The following is an 18,801-nucleotide window of genomic DNA, read 5'->3' on the forward strand; positions in this document are numbered from 1 at the left end:
ATTGTGAAATTTTAACTTAAAGTTCTTGAAAATGTTAAAGGTTTAAGTACACACTGTCAGAGTATATGCATGGAGATGGGTCTGTATATTTCCATTACACCAGAAATTAAAATCAAGAACAATTTCTAAAACACACATTAATGTTGTTAGCAAATATGGATTCATCATAATTTTAAATTTAAACAAAATCATACCGTCCCCACTAATTTCATCTGTGAATCCAGGCAGCAAGAAAGGAGGAGAAACAAGGAGGGGAAGAAAAGTGGAAAATTAAATTATTACCAGAGGCAAGAGTAAAAGGCAATGTGTAATTTTCAAAGATGTCAGAAAATGCAAGAAAATAAGATTGCCAGAAAATGAAAATTAAGTTGAGGTTTAGTTAAAATATAGGCATCAATAAAGTTATTGCAACCATTAATATCTCATTGCTTCATCCTTAAATTTGCTAAGGATAACCCTCTGTAAATGAAATTTATTTCCAGCAGCACATGGAACCATCACACAGACTGCATTGTACAGCTTGTAATGAAGAGTTCACTCTACTTTTGTCCATTAGTATGTCTAAGAGAAAGAACCTTAACATTGTTTTACTGTTGCTAAACAAATTAGCTGTTAATTCATGGTTGCAAGGCAAACAAAACAGTAAACCGTATTTTCTTGGGACCCAGAAGATAATAGATGGATAAAACTTCTATCCAATCAATATGAGCTGGGTTCAGATGCAGGTTTGAATGTTAGCAGCCTACTGTGAATGCAAACCAGATTCTTCAACAAACTAATGCATCTTATTATAAGGCAACAGGATGATAACATGAGAATGAAAACTGACAGGAGAAAATATTTTGCTGTGGGCTTCTAATCTGTTCACTGCGGTTTCTCAAGCAACAATATCAGAAGCTTTGTGAAGGCCTCAGCTGCAGCAGGAGGAAAACCAAACAATTAATCGATAGTAATCATAAAACAAATTCTCAACATGTGTTCTAACGTTCTGTCCATATGCTCTTTATATTAGCAATAATGAAAAATTATTTGGACACGGTGTTAAATGCTTTCAGTATATTTCTTCAAACAAAGCAAATATGCATACCAATTATCACATTAGTATTATGTGGGCAAGAAGTGTATTTTTATTAAAATAAAAGCAAATTGAGATAGTTTTCTTACTCAAACGTTCCTTTATGCATGCCTTGGTTTGAAAGGAATGCAATATGAAATGACATAAACTTAGCAAATTTGTTAATATGTTAGAAAACACAAGACAACAAATCATAATTTTCTGTCATTATGCTCTATTTTCAACTTGAAGTAAGGAACCAAAATAATGAATGGTTAATGCAATGCATAAGTATTACAGTGCTTAACAAAAAACTTCCATATTCTTTTTGAGAAGCACAAATTAAAAATCCAAGAATTACAACAGTCTTTGGTCCAAAGAGCATAACTATAAGACAGAATTAGTTAACAAGCTGAGCAAGTGATCAAGCTATCAACTAAACCCAATCTACATCATGCAAATACAAATTACTTGAAGGTGACCTTTATATCTTTCTGATGAAGCATCATATAATTTGCCTTGCTTTCTCTTTGTCAATAAACCCATTTTTGTACTTTAAGATTTTTCTTAATATTTATTAGTAAATTTCAGTTTTTGGAAACAGAATGAATTTTACTCATGTTTAATCCAGTTTAAGTTATATAAGACTACTAGGCCTTTTCATTTAATGCACATAAAATATTGCATCCATTCATATAAATCACCTTTAAATAGAAAGCTCATGATTTTATTGAATATCTGAGTAATCAGACAGATAAGGCACAAATGCAAACGAAGGATCACAGAGGTATAAGCAGAAATGCTGCTTAAAAACTAATATGCAACCTCAATCACAAAACTGAAGAGTTAGACTACAGACTGAAATTAAATTCATCAAAGCAATGCATAAAGTGTTTTAAAAAATGCAAAACAACAATCCAGTACCCTCGGTTGTGTGTTGAGAACAGAGGATGAAAGGAAGAAAGCGCCTGGCTTTCTTTACTCTGGGCTGGTAATGATTCATTCCTTTAGTAATGACAAAGAATAAAGGAAAGATTGAAGATCAGGATGAAATGCAAAATATTCTTAAAAAGGAAAATAAACAAACAGAAACATCCTTTTTTTAAAATTATGAAGTACCTCAAAGTTACTAAACCCACAGCAACAAAAGCATATTACTTTCACTGACTTTATCCTGAGATGAAAGTTTTCTCCCAAATTGTAGTATGTTACCTATTTATCTACATTTCTGTTGTTTAATGTCCATTGCTTATTTTATTTGCATAGGCTTTATATTCATTATCTCTATATTTTTTAGAAATCAGATCACATGGTGCCATACCTTTAAGTAATAGGCAATCTATTGTCCACAGAAAGTAAATTGTGAATAAAATCACTCATTTACAGCAATAATGCTAAATGTTTGATTTTCATTCTGAATTCTCTCAAGCTTCTATTGCCCAAGTCAAGTCTTGGATGTGACATCTGAATGCCACATCCAAGATTTTCTTTTGTGCCACAGTGACCCATCTATTCACAGGTCACTCCTGCAGAAGCAGGGTCTCTCAGCATCTCCAAGTCAAAACAGCACCCGCAGTACTTAGTACACAGTACAGTCTACAGTATTTTTCCTCCTTATGTGGGAAAGATTGGAGATCTTGATAAAAATACAAACTATTTCATACTACTTCCTAAAATTTATCTTCTCCAGATAAATTGTGCCTGTCATATAACAAAAATAGAGATTTATCAGCTTCTATAATATTGCACATAATTTTTTTTTCTATCCACTTACACTCAAGTGTACATTATCCACTGATTTGTTACCTGCAAATTCCTGTACTTGACAGGTCAGCTCCTAGACCTACCTTGACTTTTTCTAATAGAATATACAAATATACATATACACACGGAGGAACCAATCATGGTCTGTTTTGAGATTCCAGATCACGTGCCAGCTGTGCCTTTTCAAATGGAGACCAGTCTTCACTGCCTTAGAGCTGCACGATCTAATCTCATCACTGATCATCGTTTGTTCATATGACTGTCTTTAGTGCATTTATTAAAATGCATTAACAATTTTAGAATATTTAAGAGCATATTTATGCTTATTTAGGAGGTGCACTGGGTACAAAGGAGAGGGTCTTAGTGGTTATCTGTGATTTTTTTTTACTTAACCTGCAGATCTGGACTTAACTTACTTAAGTCCAGATCCTATCCTTTATGGATAATAAGGGCAGTGTAAAATTTCTTACCTTTCACAGAGGAAAGAAACTGATGATGCAAGTTACTATAACAAGAGCAATAGCGCTTTGGCATAATTGATTACATCAAATGGAAATTGTGAAAATGATTTCCCCTCATACCAAGTGAAGATGCATAGTTGCAACAATAATTTGATCTACAATATTTATCACATTGCAAATAATAATAAAATCTTGCCCCAATGATAAAGACTTATCTGTAGAACTAACAGAATTACAGAGAAAGAGCAGTGGGAATTCACTCCTCCACTTTGCTCTCTGGTTTCCCAAGAAAGTCTTTAGCTTTCTTCTTGGATTCTAACTTTGACAACCTGCTACCAGTCTAAAATGAGATTGTTAGCTTATATTCTGCATTCATTATCAAACCTGGAGGAGAAGAATCTACAGAAAACTAATGTTAGTCAATAAGGAACAATGATTTTCCAAGCCACCTTCAAGTGATCGCAAAATGATAATCAATTACTATATGCTTTTGGGGATCAAGTATATTTAGATTTCCATCACTTGTTTAAACAATGTGTTTTGTTCTCTTTTTTTAAAAGTGCATGTCGGTGGGGTGGGCGGGGGGCTGAATTGGCGTGTAGTAGCTGACTGTGCCACATTGCCATTATTTCCACAAGAAAGAGCAAAAATTGTCAAAACTTGAATCAAACATACAAATTTTTGGCCAGTGTGTTTTACTGCTTCTATATATAAATAAATAAAGTGACATCAATGGTAACAGAAGAATAAATGAACAAAATAAACTTACAGTAACTTGGCAAAGATGTGGGTTAATCATTTAAAATAAAATCAATGACACATTGGGAATATTTTTACTGACAGACAGAAGCTTCAGATGATAATTAATTAAAGAATGCGTTACCAAGGATAAAATCAAATGTATTAATCATTAGGACTATGTTGAAAATCAATTACAGTATGAAGGTGGTGGAGGATGGAGCCTCAAAGTGATGGATGGGGGAAAGACCAAGGAAATCATAACCTTGAACTTGGTAGGATGAGAGGCAAAGTGAGACCAAAATCACATTTAATGAAACAGGGGTGGCTGAAAGTCCTATCAATTGTTGTGGAAAATAAATAACAGCTGAGGGAAAAGGAAGATATCTTGAAAGCACCCATGTGGAAGCAGTCAGCACCAAAACAGATGCAAGAAAGCCAGAGACCATGGGAGGATGGAAAGGAGTCCAAATAGGGAGGAGATAGGAATCCTGAATACGGCAATGAATTTTGGTCATCAACAATCCTATGAGACGGAGATCTATTAGGTGGTTTTGCACTTCCAGACCAGAAGAGTTCAGGGTGACTGTTAATGATAACTGTAGACTGAAAGCTTGTCCTGGCATGATCAGGCCCAACATCTCAGCAGCTGTGACAGGAATTTAAGAATAGCTTAGTGAAATCAGGAACTGAAGAAGGAATTGTACTGATATGTCCAAAGGCTTAAAACTGCAACCTAGAACAAAACCAACAGGAATACTGAAAAGTAGGTTGAACACAACAAGCTTGCCTTAATAAACAAGTCATTTTTTAAATCAGAACTGCACTACAATAGCGCCATCCTGTGGCATGTCAATGCCTTTAGGTTTAATGCAACATGTTGAGTAAGTACTCAAAGCAAAAGTGTAAGTGCATTGCAATTAATACTGTTAAACTATTCATCATTTGGAATATGTAAAAAATATACCAGTGATCTCACTGCAAAACAACATTCTTTTTGCTCTTCAAAGGGTTGATGCCGGAAGTAAATTCCTTGTATGTGCATAGGAACTTGGCGATTAAAGTCTGATTCTGATTCTGATTTCAGAATTTCAGATTGTGACGAAAGGGTGTACATGAGCGAGATAAGCGAGATTTGTAAGTCAGTTAAGTGCTGTTGCTGCAACAACCTTGCACTCAACGTCAGCAAGACCAAAGAGCTGTTGTGGACTTCAGAAAGGGTAAGTTGAGGGAACTCAAACCAATCCTCATAGAGGGATCAGAAGTGGAGAGTTAGCAATTTCAAGTTCCTGGATGGCAAGATCTCGGAGGACCTAACCAGGATGCAGCTATATAGGACCCTGGTCAGAACCCTTAGAGCACTGTGCTCAGTTCTGGTTGCCTCACTACAGGAAGGATGAGGAAGATGAGGTGCAGAGGAGATTTACAAGGATGCTGCCCGGATTGGGGAGCATGCCTTATGAAAATAGGTTGAGTGAACTCGGCCTTTTTTCCTTGGAGCAACAGAGGATGAGAGGGACCTGATAGAGTTGTATAAGATGATGAGAGGCATTGATCGTGTGGATAGTCAGAGGCTTTTTCACAGGCTGAAATGGTTGCCACAAGAAGACACAGGTTTAAGGTGCTGGGGAGTAGGCAGAAAGGAGATGTCATGAGTTGTGAGTGTGTGGAATGAGCTGCCGGCAACAGTGGTGGAGGCAGATACGATAGGGCCTTTTAAGAGACTTTTGGATAGGTACATGGAGCTTAGAAAAATAGAGAGCTATAGGTAAGCCTAGTAATTTCTAAGGTAGGGACATGTTCAGCACAACTTTGTGGGCTGAAGGGCCTTATTGTGCTGTAAGTTTTCTATGTTTCTATATTGATGCAGTTATAAAGAAGCCAAGGCAGTGGCTATATTTCACTGGGAATTTGAGCAGATTTGGTTTGTCAACTACAGCACTTGAAAACTTCTACAAATATACTGACTGCATCACAGTCTGGTATGGGGAGGTGACTGCACAAGACTGAAATAAGTTGCAGAAACTTGTAAGATTAGCCCGCTCCATCATGGGTATTAGCCTCTGTAGTATCCAAGACATCTTTAAGGAGTGGTGCCTCAAGAAGGCAGTGTCCATCATTAAGGACCCCCACCACCCAGGACATGCTCTATTCTCACCGTTACCGTTGGGAGGAGGTACAGAAGCACACACTCAGTGATTCAGGAATAACTTCTTACCCTCTGCCATCAGATTTCTAAATGGATGAGGAACCTTTGTAAACATTCTGCAAAAAGGTCATGAAGACTGAGTTGCTGGATGTATTTAAGGCAGAAATTGATGGATTATTTTAATATATTACGGGATTGAATGTAGGAAATCTGCATGTATGAAATCATCACTAAGCCAAAAGATTTTTTTTTTAAGGAATACATTAGGGTTGGGGAGATTTGGACAAGATGGAAAAAGACTGGGATGGTGATTTCAGTAATTTGGAGACATATTAGACAAGGTAGTTTCCTCTTAAGGTAAACATAATTACAAAGAGATTTGATGGAGGTGATCAAATGAAAGTACAGTAAGGAATCGTATTTTTCAAAAAGAACACTGGCAGAAATGGCTTCCATTTACAGGCAGCTTAACAAAATCTATCACAGATGTTAGATATTTTTAAATTTAACAAGACAGGAGTGAGATGGCATTTTTAAATACCTCAAGCAGATCTTCTTAAAGTATGGTAGAAACAGACACAACAGCAACTTTCAAAGGGGAGCCGGAGAAAAAGCAAAAAGGTAAACACAAGAGATTCTGCAGATGCTGGAAATCCAGAGTACCACACACAAGATGCTGGAGTAACTCAGCAGGTCAGGCTTCATCTATGGAGAGTTAACGTTTCTGGGCAAGAACATTTATCTGGCAGTTGATAGATGGAAAGAGGATGAAATAAGAAGCTGGATAAGTGGAAAAGGTAAAGGGCTCAGGCAATTTTGGCTGATAACAATCTACAAAGGTACATAAATACTATTGATAACCCATGGGTGAAATGGACTCTTAAAATATGGAAAACTGTTATAAAAGAGTATAAACTAGAGGGAGATCTTACAATTCTTAAATGGTGTGTATATGACTCGGATTTTACGCCAATTAAACTGGATGCTAGATTTAAGGACTGGACAGCTAAAGGAATAACAGTTCTTTGCAATATAATGAAAGAAGGAACACTGTTCAGATTTGAAATGCTTAAAGAGAAATACTTATTTGAAAAACAAGACTTTTATCGGTATTTACAGATGCGACAATATGTTAATAGGATGGTTAAAAATGTAACCAAGGCAAGTTCATGTTTGATAGAGCTATTTAGAAAAGCATATAATTCAGATAACGGTAGTAGAATCATTTCAAGCATGTATAAGGGTTTGTCAAATCTTAAAACACATTCAACTTCATACATTAAAACAAAATGGGAGAAGGAAGGAGGGATAATTATATCTGAGGAAGAATGGACAATAATATGGAGGTATCAATGGAAGTGTACCAGTTCACAAAAATGGAGGGAGTTTGGATGGAAAAACTTGATGAGGTATTTTATTACACCCTCTCAGAAATCCCATTATGATAGTAATCTCCCTGTTTGCTGGAGAAATTGTGGAAATCCAAATGCAAACAGACAGACAGACATACTTTATTGATCCCGAGGGAAATTGGATTTTGTTACAGCCGCACCAACCAAGAATAGTGAAGAAATATAGCAATATAAAACCATAAATAATTAAATAATAATAAGTTAATCATGCCAAGTAAAGTAAACCATTATCATATTTTCTGGGAATGCCCTGTTATCAAAAACTATTGGAGTGGGATACAATACATCTTTAAATGTGAAATATCCTTCGAAAGTAAGGCCATATATTTTGGGTATATACCTCAATAATGGTTGAAAAGAGATAAATATTTAATGAATATACGGCTGGTGGCTGGTAAAAAGATTCTTACTAGGAAATGGTTATCACAGGAGAGTCCAATCTTAAATGCATGGATGGAAATTACAATGGACATTTACAAAATGCAGAAGATAACAGCATCTGTTAATCATAAGTTGAATCAATTTGATTCATACTGGGAAAAATGGTTTAACTACGTAACATCTCATAGGCCTGATTTTATTCTCACAAATCAATGAGTATGTTGTAAAAAAAATCACTCCCTACTTGTACAGTTTTCTCCTTCTGCTTGTTCTTTCTTTCCTCTCTTTTCTATAAGTGTATACCTCAGATAACTATTATGTGGAGATTTGTGGTGAATCTGACTATATGATATATATGTACAATATCTGAAATACATCTTATGGAAATGTTTGCTTGATGATGAACTTCAATAAAAAATAAATTACAAAGCAAAAGAAAAAAAAGAAAAGGTAAAGGCTGAAGTGGAAAAAGTAAAGGGCTGACGTGGAAAGGGTAAAGGGCAGTAAAATCCATGTCCATGCTGTCAATTTGATGGCCACCTAGACAGAATATGAGTTATTGCTCCTCCAATCTGAGTGTGGCCTCATTCTCTGCAACTTTCCCCATCTTCAATGGAATCCTACCACTAAACACATCGTTACCCGCCCCCCCCCCCCAAACATCTGCTTTCCACAGTGTTTGCTCTCTGTGTGACTCCTTTGTCCATTTGGCTGGGACGTGCAAAGTGGAAAAAGTAAAGGGTTGAAGGAAGCAGAATCTGACTGGAGAAGGAGAGTGCACCATGTGAGAAAGGGACAAAGGAGAAGCCACCAGAAGGAGATAATAGGCAGGTGAGATGAGAAACAGTAAGAGGGGTGCCAGAATGAGAAATGGAAAAAGAGAGATGGGGGAAGGTGGAAAAATGACCACAAGTTAGAGAAATTAATGTTCATTCTGTAAGGTTGGAGACTACCCAGACAGAATATGAGGTGTTGCTTCTCTAAGCTGAGAGTGGCTACATTATGCCATGGACAGACATGTTAGAATGACTGAGGAATGGAATTAAAATGGTTGTTCATCAGAAAATACTTCCTGGTGTAATATATAATTGATGTAGAAAGTTATATTGCACTAATCTTAACCGAACATTTATTGTATTTGTCATACTATCAAGACATAGTCTTGACCAATTTGTTTCTTCAATTTTAATATTCAAATCACTTTCCCATTTTTGTCTTGACTTATGGACTCCTTGTTTAATTGCCTGTTTTTGAATCAAATTATACATACAAAATATAAATTTTTTAATATTTCCTTTTTGAATTAAAATTTCTATTTCATTAGATTTCGGCAATAACATTGTTTGACCTAGTTTTTCTCTTATATAAGCCCTTAGTTGAAAGTAACAAAATAAAGTGTTATTTGATACTTTATATTTATTCTTTAATTGATCAAATGACATTAATATACCTCCTTCAAAACAATCCCCTATGTATCTAATCCCTTTTAATCCCTTCAAATTAAATAAATATCAGAAAGAATTCATAAAAATTGCACTGGCAGTAGCCAAATAGGCTATTGCAGTTACTTGGAAATCGGATACATATTTAAGTATAGATTGTTGGAAGAAAGAAATCTATGGCTGTATTCCATTAGAGAAAATTACTTATAATTTAAGAGATAAATATGAAACATTTTTGAAAATTTGGTGCCCTTATTTACAAAAGACAGGAATAAATATATAGGTGCTCTGAAGATGAAACAATTGGTTACTTGGGGAAAGAAATAAATATATATACTAAAGTTATTAAGAACTCCATGGAGCATGTGGAGATCTTCCAACAACCAGGCACTCTTTCTTTTTTTTTCTTTCTTACTTTCTCTTTTTTTTATATAGGGAAGTTAGGGGGGAGGGGTTAAGGGGTGGGGGGGAAGGGATATATACATTCCCAAAAAGAAAATACTTCCTGTTGCAGACTGAGCAAAGTTGCTTGACAAAGCGCTCCTCCAATCTATGTCAGGTCTCACTGATGCAGAGCAGGCCGCACCGTGAATACTAAATACACTAGATGACCCTAATAGACTTGCAGTGAAGTTTGGCTCACCTGGAAGGACTGTTTGGACCCTGAATGGTGGTGACGGAGGAGATGAATTGGCAGGTTGAAGATGTAGGGATAAACGCCAGGAGGAAGATCTGTGGGGAGGGATGAATGGACAAGGGAAAAAGTGATCCCCGTGGAAAGTGGAAAGTGGGGGCAAGGAAGGTAAAGATGGGTTTTGTGGTAGGATCCAGTTGAAGATGATGGAGGTTACAGAGAATGACATGCTGTATGCAGAAGCTCGTGGTGTAGGAGGTAAGGGCATGTAAAAAATGTAATACAGCTCTGAAGAAACAACAGGACCAAAGAGCAAGTCTGCCCTCTTCTGTGTTAAATAGTATAGTAGTGGTTCACGGGTTAATTTCAGGCCTGAACAAACAACAGAGATCTCAGAGTTCAAATCAAAACCACGGTAGCTTGGAACTTAAATCCTGTTGATAAGAACTGAGCTTTTAAAGGGGAAATAAAAGGTCATTAGCAATTATGATGACAGAAACTTCTAGAAGTAAAGTAAAAACTCTATCTGGTTCACTTATTCTCTACAGGAACATAAATCTGCTGCACTAGTCCACCATTCAAATTTTCCTCTTAAATACTGGATGGACTCCCCTGCACCAAACTGGGATCCCAAATTCAAACATGGCAAAGTCACTCTGATCCCTGATGACCTTACAAAATCTTCTCACAAACATCTGGGGTTAGGTATCTAAGAGGAAGAATTGTCCTATTTGATGATTCTGGGAAATTATGCCATAGTCATCAAGAATCATATCTCAGAGACAATATGTCAACTCCTCCAGTTGTTGAATTGACAGTCCTTCCAAGAGTTATTCAGTATGGAGCAGCATTGACAATATTAAATTAACAGAGAAAGAAAATATCTTCTGGTTGGCAGATTCCATGTCTATTACCAAGATGGCAGTAGAGGGCTGCATCTGGAAGAACACCTGCCAGATAAGCTAACTTGGGCTTGTTTTAACTATTTTTAAAGAATGCACCTGTCCTTGATAGCAATGGTAGAAGCAACTAACACACAGTCCTGTGGAGATGGTTCTACAGAAAGCATCCTAAATTGTGTTGCTGAACACTATAATTGCACAGAACAGATTTGGAAATTCAAAATTGGGCAAACATGAGGCAGCATTGATCGTCAGCATTAGCAGCAGAAACTTGCATCACCATAAACTGGTCTGGCATTTCCTTCACTCTACAATTACCACCAAGCCAAAGATTTACTCTTGGTTGAAAGCACACAAAAGGATATGGTGACAGTAGCACCAGGCGTACCTAAGAATAAGATGCCAAGCTGACAAAGCCCCTACATAGGATCAGATTGATGTTCATATTTTAAAACATAACCAAATATTTTGTCAAGTGATGCCTACAATATGCTAGATATGCATTTTGCTAATAACTACTAAATACATTACGAGTTGTCTAAATTTTAAAATATCAAATGCTGTTAGGTTTCTTGATGTTCATGGTTATTAGGGATTCATTACCAGCTGAATATTTCATAACTAGAAACAAAATGGGGAAAAATGATCACCATACTTGTCCCCTATATTACTCATATCTGCTCTTGACTTAAATTGGATACATCATTGTTGCAATTGTTTTCAGCTTGTATCCTAGGACTTGGCTTATTAAGGCATTCATAGATTCAGGTTCCACACACTGGAGACATAGAACACAAAAATCTTGACTACCTCTCCAGTGCAGTACTGAGGATGTGTTGCTGTCAGAATTCCTGATCAAATGTTGCTCCTCTGCCCACTGAGATGGACGTTATAAATCCATGGACATTATTTTGAAGTACAGTTGCAAGAAAAAGTTTGTGAACTCTTTGCAGTTATCTGGTTTTCTGCGTTAATTACTCATAAAATGTGGTCTGAATAATTACACATAAAATCTAAGTTACAATAATAGGCAAACACAATCTGCCTAAACTAATAACACACGAAAAATTGTAATTTTCATGTCTTTATTAAACATATTGTTTAATCATTCAGTCCAGGCTGAAAAAAGTATGTAAACCCTTGTATTTAATAACTGGTAGAACCTCCCTTAGCACCAATAACCTGCACCAAACATTTCCTGTAGCTGCTAATTAGACTTGCTCAATGGTGAGGGGCAGTTTTAGACCATTCCTCCATGCAGAACTGCTTAAGTTAATCAGTATTTCTGGGATACTTACATGAAGAGCACTCTTCAGGTCATACCATAGCATTTCAATTAGGGTAAGCTCTGGGCTATGATTTGGCCATTTCAAAACACAAATTTTCTTCTTTTTGTACCATTCTGTTGTTGAGTTACTCTTGTTTCGGATCACTGTCTTGTTATATCATCCAAGTTCTATTAAATTTTTGGTGATGAATCGCTATCCTGACATTCTCCTATAAAATGTCTCGATACAATTTTGAATTCACTGCTCCCAACAATTGCAAGCTGTCCAGACCCTGAGGCAACAAAGCAGGCCCAAACTATGATACTCTTTTTCACAAAGCTTCACAGCTGGGATGAGTTTTTGGTGTTGGTGTGCAGTGGCCTTTTTCCTCCAAACATAATGGTGTGCACTTCTGCCTAGAAGTTCAACCTTTGTCTCAGAACATTGTCCCAGAAGTGTTGTAGAAATCCAGGAGGTCTTTTGCAAATTTGAGACAGAGCAATTTTATTGGTTTTCTCCATGGTGTCCTTCTGTGAATACCATTCTTGTTCAGTGTTTGATTTTTATCACAGACATATGAACAGAGACTTTATCAAGTTCTAGAGATTTCTGCATGCTTTTTGCTATTACCCTTCGGTTCTTTTTCACCTCTTTCAGCATTGCACGTTGTGCTCATTTTCATTTCATTTTTCAATCTCTTTATTGATTTTCAAATAAAGAATATACAAATCAGAGGAGGAGTTTAGCAAACAGATAATACAAAAGACATATAAACAGCAATAAAAAAACAGTAAGTATATAATGTCAAAATCAGATAGGTAAAATGTTATACACTGTTATATATACAATATTGTCAAAAAAACTACAACTCCTCATAGCAATCATAAAAAAAGATTGGAAATTTTATTTGATAAAGGGAAATAACCCCACTAAACTAAAACAAAAAAAAAAGAAAAAGAAAAAAGAAAGAAAAAGAAAGATTGGGCAGTCCAATTGAAGATAAAATTAGAAAAAAGAGAAAGAGAAAAAAAACATCCTTCCAGTTATCTGCGAACCTTCACAGATAAGGATTTTCCCAAAATAGAATAAAGAAAAATAAATTTAAAAAAAATAAATCAAATCATGTGAAAATATTGAATAAAGGGTCACCAGACTTGTTCAAAATTAAAGGATGTATCAAATGTCCGGCTTCTAATTTTCTCCAAGCTTAGACATGACATAATGGAGGAGAGCCAATAAAAAACAGTAGGTGGGTTAGATTCTTTCCAGTATAGCAAGATAACTTTCCTAGCCAGTAAAGTTGAAAAGGCTATCACATGTTGAGTGGAAGCTGACACTTTGCTTGCTTCCTCTGGAATAATCCCAAAAATTGTTGTAAGTGAATTGGGTTGAACACTCACATCTATAACTTTAGATAATATTCCAAACACATCCCTCCAAAAATTGTTTAAGCTTACACATGACCAAAACATATGAGTTAGAGTAGCCACTTCTATGTTACATCTGTCACAAATAGGGCTTATATTAGGAAAAATATGCACCAATTTATCTTTGAATATATAGGCCCTGTGTACTATCTTAAACTGAATTAAAGTATGGTGTGCGCAGATAGATGAATTATTGACTAGATAATAAATTTTACTCCACTGATTATCTGAAAGTGAATGTTGAAGTTCTACTTCCCAGATGCGTTGAACCCTATCATTAGGCGACACGCGAGCATTCATTAACTGTTTATAAATGATAGCTATGAATCGTTTTTGAAAAGGTTTAAGCTGAAAAATAGCATAAGCCAAATTTAAAGAGCAGGCCAAGGAGTAATTTTGTAAAAAATCACGTAAAAAATTCCTAACCCGTAAGTATCTGAAAAAATGTGTATTAGAGATATCATATTTATCCATTAACTACAAAAAAAGACATTAAACAGTCCTGTAAAAACAAACCTAAAAAAGGTTTTATTCCCTTAATTTTCCATGTTAAAAAAGCCTTATCCAAAGTTGATGGTTTAAAAAAGAAATTAGAATAAATATTACTAGAAAGTAGAAAATCATTTAATTCAAAAAATCTACGAAACTGAAACCAAATTTTTAAAGTATGTTTAACAATAGGGTTGAGAGCTTGTCTACCTATTCTGGAGAGCGAAAATGGAAGGTGAGCTCCTAATAAAGAAGCTAACAAAAACCTCGTTATTGAATTTTCCTCCAACTGTAACCATGAAGAGTGATCTTGGTCATCCATATCATAAATCCAAAAAAGTAATATAACGAATATTAATTGTCCAATAATAAAATCTAAAGTTTGGTAAGACCAGTCCTCCATCTTTTTTTGGTTTTTGCAACTTTGTGCTCTTGGTGTGATCTTTGCAGGACGCCTACTCCAAGAAAGAGTAGCAACAGTACTGAATTTCCTCCATTTGTAGACAATTTCTCTTACTGTGGACTGAAGAACACTCAGGTCTTTAGAAATGCTTTTGTAGCCTTTTCCAGCTTCATGCATTTCTATCATTCTTCTTCCAAGGTCCTCTGAAAGTTGTTTCGATCAAGACATAGTGCACATTCTTCTTTCTTGAGAAGAACAGGCTCCGTCAGTAACCTGACTTTGTGTGTCTCTTTTATAGGGCAGAGCACCTAGACATCTCACACCTCCAATCTCATCCTATTGATAGGAACACCTGACTCCAAATAGCTTTTGTAGAAGGTGTTACCCTAGCAGTTCATATACTTCTTTTTGTACCCAACTGTGATGGTCTGTTCAGTTTTGACGAGAAGTAGCACAATTGCTTGTGTGTTATTAGTTTAGGAAGATTGTATTTGTCAGTAATTGTGACAGATGAAGATCAGACCACATTTTATGAGCAATTATGCAGAAAACCAGACAATTACAAAGGGTTCACAAAATTTTTCCAGCAATTGTATATAGGTTATCTCTATAATTTTGGCCAATATTTAACTTCAATAAATATAATTTTAAACATAAATGATACTATATGCCTTACTGCAGATCATGCTGCGCACAAACAGGGTGCTATTGCACCTCCTTCAATGAAATGGCGATGACACTTTAATAATTGTCAAGTTACTTGGAATGTCCTTGGATCATGAAAAGTGCTAAACAAATGAAATCTTTCCTTTTATTCTTCTCTATCCTACCAAGTTGCAACAAACCTAAACAAAATTTAGAATGATGACTGGTGCAATTAATGCCCTCAGCTTTGCCTACATTTTGTAAGAGGTACAATCTTAATCTGATTAAAAGGTACTACCACTTGGAAATTATATTTTTTCAAACTTCATAAGGGCTTAAGGGCTCAAGAATCATTGCAGTCCACTATCAACTCCATGGACATCCTATAACAGAAAACTGAAAATAATTCTTACACAAGAAGTTCTTTCACATCCAATATTAGGCCTCATCGTCATTTTAACACTGAGGTCACAACACACAGCTCACTCTGTGCTTTGACTGAAATTTCAATGAACTTCTATTTGTTCTCAGTTGACTGACATTTAACATTCATCTGTGATCGACCTGAAAATAGGATGGAGCCCCTGTGACATTCAGAAAGAATACATTTTTTATGTTGATTTCAACTTAACAGAGTTAAAAAGGCCTGTGGCTTACTGAGTCTAGCTTTTATGCCAACTTAGCAACCAAACATTTAATTTTAATCAATGCTTTTTGCTACATCATAAATAACATAGGTACTCATTTCATAAATCTGTTAAGCCACAACTTTATGGAGCAGAATTTAATGTTGCAACAATTTCAAAAGATTAGATGAAAATAAGTTCCTTTGTTGGGGTAAAACAGCTGGTGAAATGAGTACTGTATTAACAAGCAAAGAAATCTTTAAATATAAATTTCAGTATGATGTAGCAAGAACCTCTTAACGTCATCAGGTTCAACTCATTATTTTACCATCTGGAAGACAAAGGGCCTAATTTTAAAATTCTAATTCCAATCGTTTTTTCCAATCTGTACCCCTTTAAGAACTTATAAGATTTGCAATATAATAACAACAAGAAATTTGTAATTATCACACAGGAGCTGACATTACACCAACTTTTCAGGCACAACACGTTATTGGTGATGCATTGAGAATTCCCTTCTTGTGAAAGACCAATTACAATGGGCCTTTTAGGTGTGAAATAATTAGTATAATATGGAATTGTTTATGAGCCAAGTTATATTTTGTTTCAAATGTAAATTGATGTGCAAAATACTAAGCCACATGCTTCAAGAAAGCATAAAAACAAATCTGTTTAATTTAAAGCAGCAGAAATGATTAAGGTTTGGAATTTATTTTCCCCTTGTCCACAAATTCCTTAGTACAAAATGCAAAGATACACCTTTAAAAACTTGAAAATGCAAAGGAAATGTATAATTTCACTCTCTGCATGAGCTTCTACATCCCACTAAAAGTGACAAGTTTCAAACCTTCATCTTACCTGAGACTGAGACAGCCCGAGTCCTCAATCCCTGCTTTTCACTATTTGACAACCTGAAAAATGAATGTGTAAAATGATCAATATTATGCATTTTCAGCAATCTCTGCAATGAGTTCATTCCGCATACCTAAGGGTTATTTACAATAATTGCATAGGATTCGACCATTCCCTTTCAGGGGGAGGGAACTTGCTATAAATGGGAGCTACCATTTTAAAGTTAGAAGGATGTACCATGGCAAACACATAATTTCTATCACTGTATACACAGGAATTAAATATAGTTAAGTTGAAACTGAACATGGAGTAGTTGGTTGTAATTTTAAGCGTAGTTTTAAAACATAATTCATACACTTATGATGAACATCCAACCATATTAACTCAGGCCAATACAGTATTCTGTTTTCTGAAAGCCATGTTTTTAGAATTTAAATTTCTAAAGCAAGCAAAAAAACAGGAGAAGACAAGCATTTAAATATGTTCATGGTAACACAGTGCTGCTAACACATCAGCTTTACAGCAACAATAAGTGAAATGGGTACAGCAGTGAGAAAAAATTTTACTTTCTGCAGGAGTATACAGTATATCAAGATAGCTGGCATCAGTGGTATCTAATGAAGTAAATATAAGCTGAATAAAAATATCAGCAAAGCAAACTGGACATCAAGAATCATTAACAGGCAAAAAACTTTCTTTTCATTAAAAAATCAGACAAGAATTGTAAGATAAAAACTATATTTGAATTCAATGTCAAATCATGTAGAAAAAGAGAAAAAGCAATTGAAAGCAAAGAAATGAGAGCCAAAGCAACATTGAAGGAGAGGTTGTTTACTTGACACCACTGTGTCAGGGTAATGACTTCTTCTCTGTAGGCTGCCTTCTTATTATTTGAGATAAGGCCAATCAATATAGTATTGTCAGCAAATTTAAGCAGCAGATTGGAGCTGTGGATGGCGACACAGTCAGGGGTGTACAGAGAGTAAAGGAAGGGGCTTAGGACACAGCTCTGAGGAGCTCCTATGTTGAGGGTTAGAAAGGGCAGAAGTGAGGGAGCCCACTCTCTCAGCGATCTAACAGGAAGTCCAGGATCCAGCTGCACAAGACAGGGTGCAGGCTGAGGTTTCTGAGCCTCTTGTCAAGCCTGGAGGGAATTATGGTGTTGAACGCTGAACAGTAGTCAAAAGAACAGCATTAACACATAAGAATTCTTCTTCTCCAGATGTGAAAGGACAGTGTGTAGAGCTGTGGTTATTGCATTATCTTTCGCTCAATTGTGTCGGTAGGCAAATTGTAGGAGATCCAGTGTGGGTGGAAGCATGCTGCAGATGAAGTCCTTGACCAGCCTCTCAAAGCATTTGCTTATTATTGAGGTGAGTGCAACAGGACGCCAGTCATTCAGACATGTTAGCCTGGTCTTTTTAGCTACAGGAACAATGGTGGATATTTTGAAGCAGCTGAAGCACTAACAGTAAAATTTTCTTTATTAAAGATGGAGAGAGATCTGATAAAACAGAAGAGCAAAGTAAAAGGTTATCACAGAACAGAAGGATATGAAAGCACTAGAAAAGCCACAGAAGCCACTGAGAAACATTGCCAAGACTGTGTGATTTCCAGATTGGACTGTTTTCTTTGGAATAAATGAAAACTGGTAAACCAAATCAGAAGGAGTATGTTTATTTTAATTTCCCAGCCCAAATAAGGATATACATAAAATGAATGCCGCCAAGTCCACCTGATTGATTTCTGGGATGCTGGGTTTGTTCCATTAAGTGAGTTAAGCAGACTTAGAATATACAGACCAGTTATATTCCAGGATTTTTTTACAATATGATTTCCTGCTGTGGATATAGAGTCAATGCGAGAGGGTGGATAGGCAGGTGATAGAGAAGGGATGCGCTCAACTTGATGGTTTGAAATGTGTCTATTTTAATGCAGGAGCATTACGATCAAAGCAGATTAGCTTAGAGTGTGGATCAGTACTTGGAGATATGATGTTGTGGCCATTACAGAGACTTGGATGGCTCAGGGGCAGGAATAATTACTTTGAGTGCCAGGCTTTAGATGTTTCAGAAAGGACAGGAAGGGAGGCAAAAGAGATGAGGGCGTGGCACTATTGATAAGAGATAGTGCCACAGCAGCAGAAAAGGAGGA

The 18,801-nt window shown here is 36.0% G+C and overlaps 1 protein-coding gene across 18 annotated transcripts in view; it reads right to left on the minus strand.

The window, feature by feature from the left end:
* Positions 1–18,801, minus strand: part of LOC140728745 (focal adhesion kinase 1) — a 527,596-nt gene that overhangs the window by 149,173 nt on the left and 359,622 nt on the right. For 12 of the 18 annotated variants that reach the window (XM_073047795.1, XM_073047782.1, XM_073047790.1 and 9 more), the window contains 2 exons: positions 16,654–16,706; positions 195–212 (listed from right to left, as the gene is read on the minus strand). In XM_073047795.1, coding sequence (XP_072903896.1) covers positions 195–212; positions 16,654–16,706 — 71 coding nt within the window. The remainder of the gene's footprint in view (positions 1–194; positions 213–16,653; positions 16,707–18,801) is intronic. The other 6 variants (XM_073047746.1, XM_073047765.1, XM_073047735.1 and 3 more) reach the window with 1 other exon arrangement.

This window comes from Hemitrygon akajei, chromosome 1, assembly GCF_048418815.1.
Source record: "Hemitrygon akajei chromosome 1, sHemAka1.3, whole genome shotgun sequence".
NCBI lineage: Eukaryota > Metazoa > Chordata > Chondrichthyes > Myliobatiformes > Dasyatidae > Hemitrygon > Hemitrygon akajei.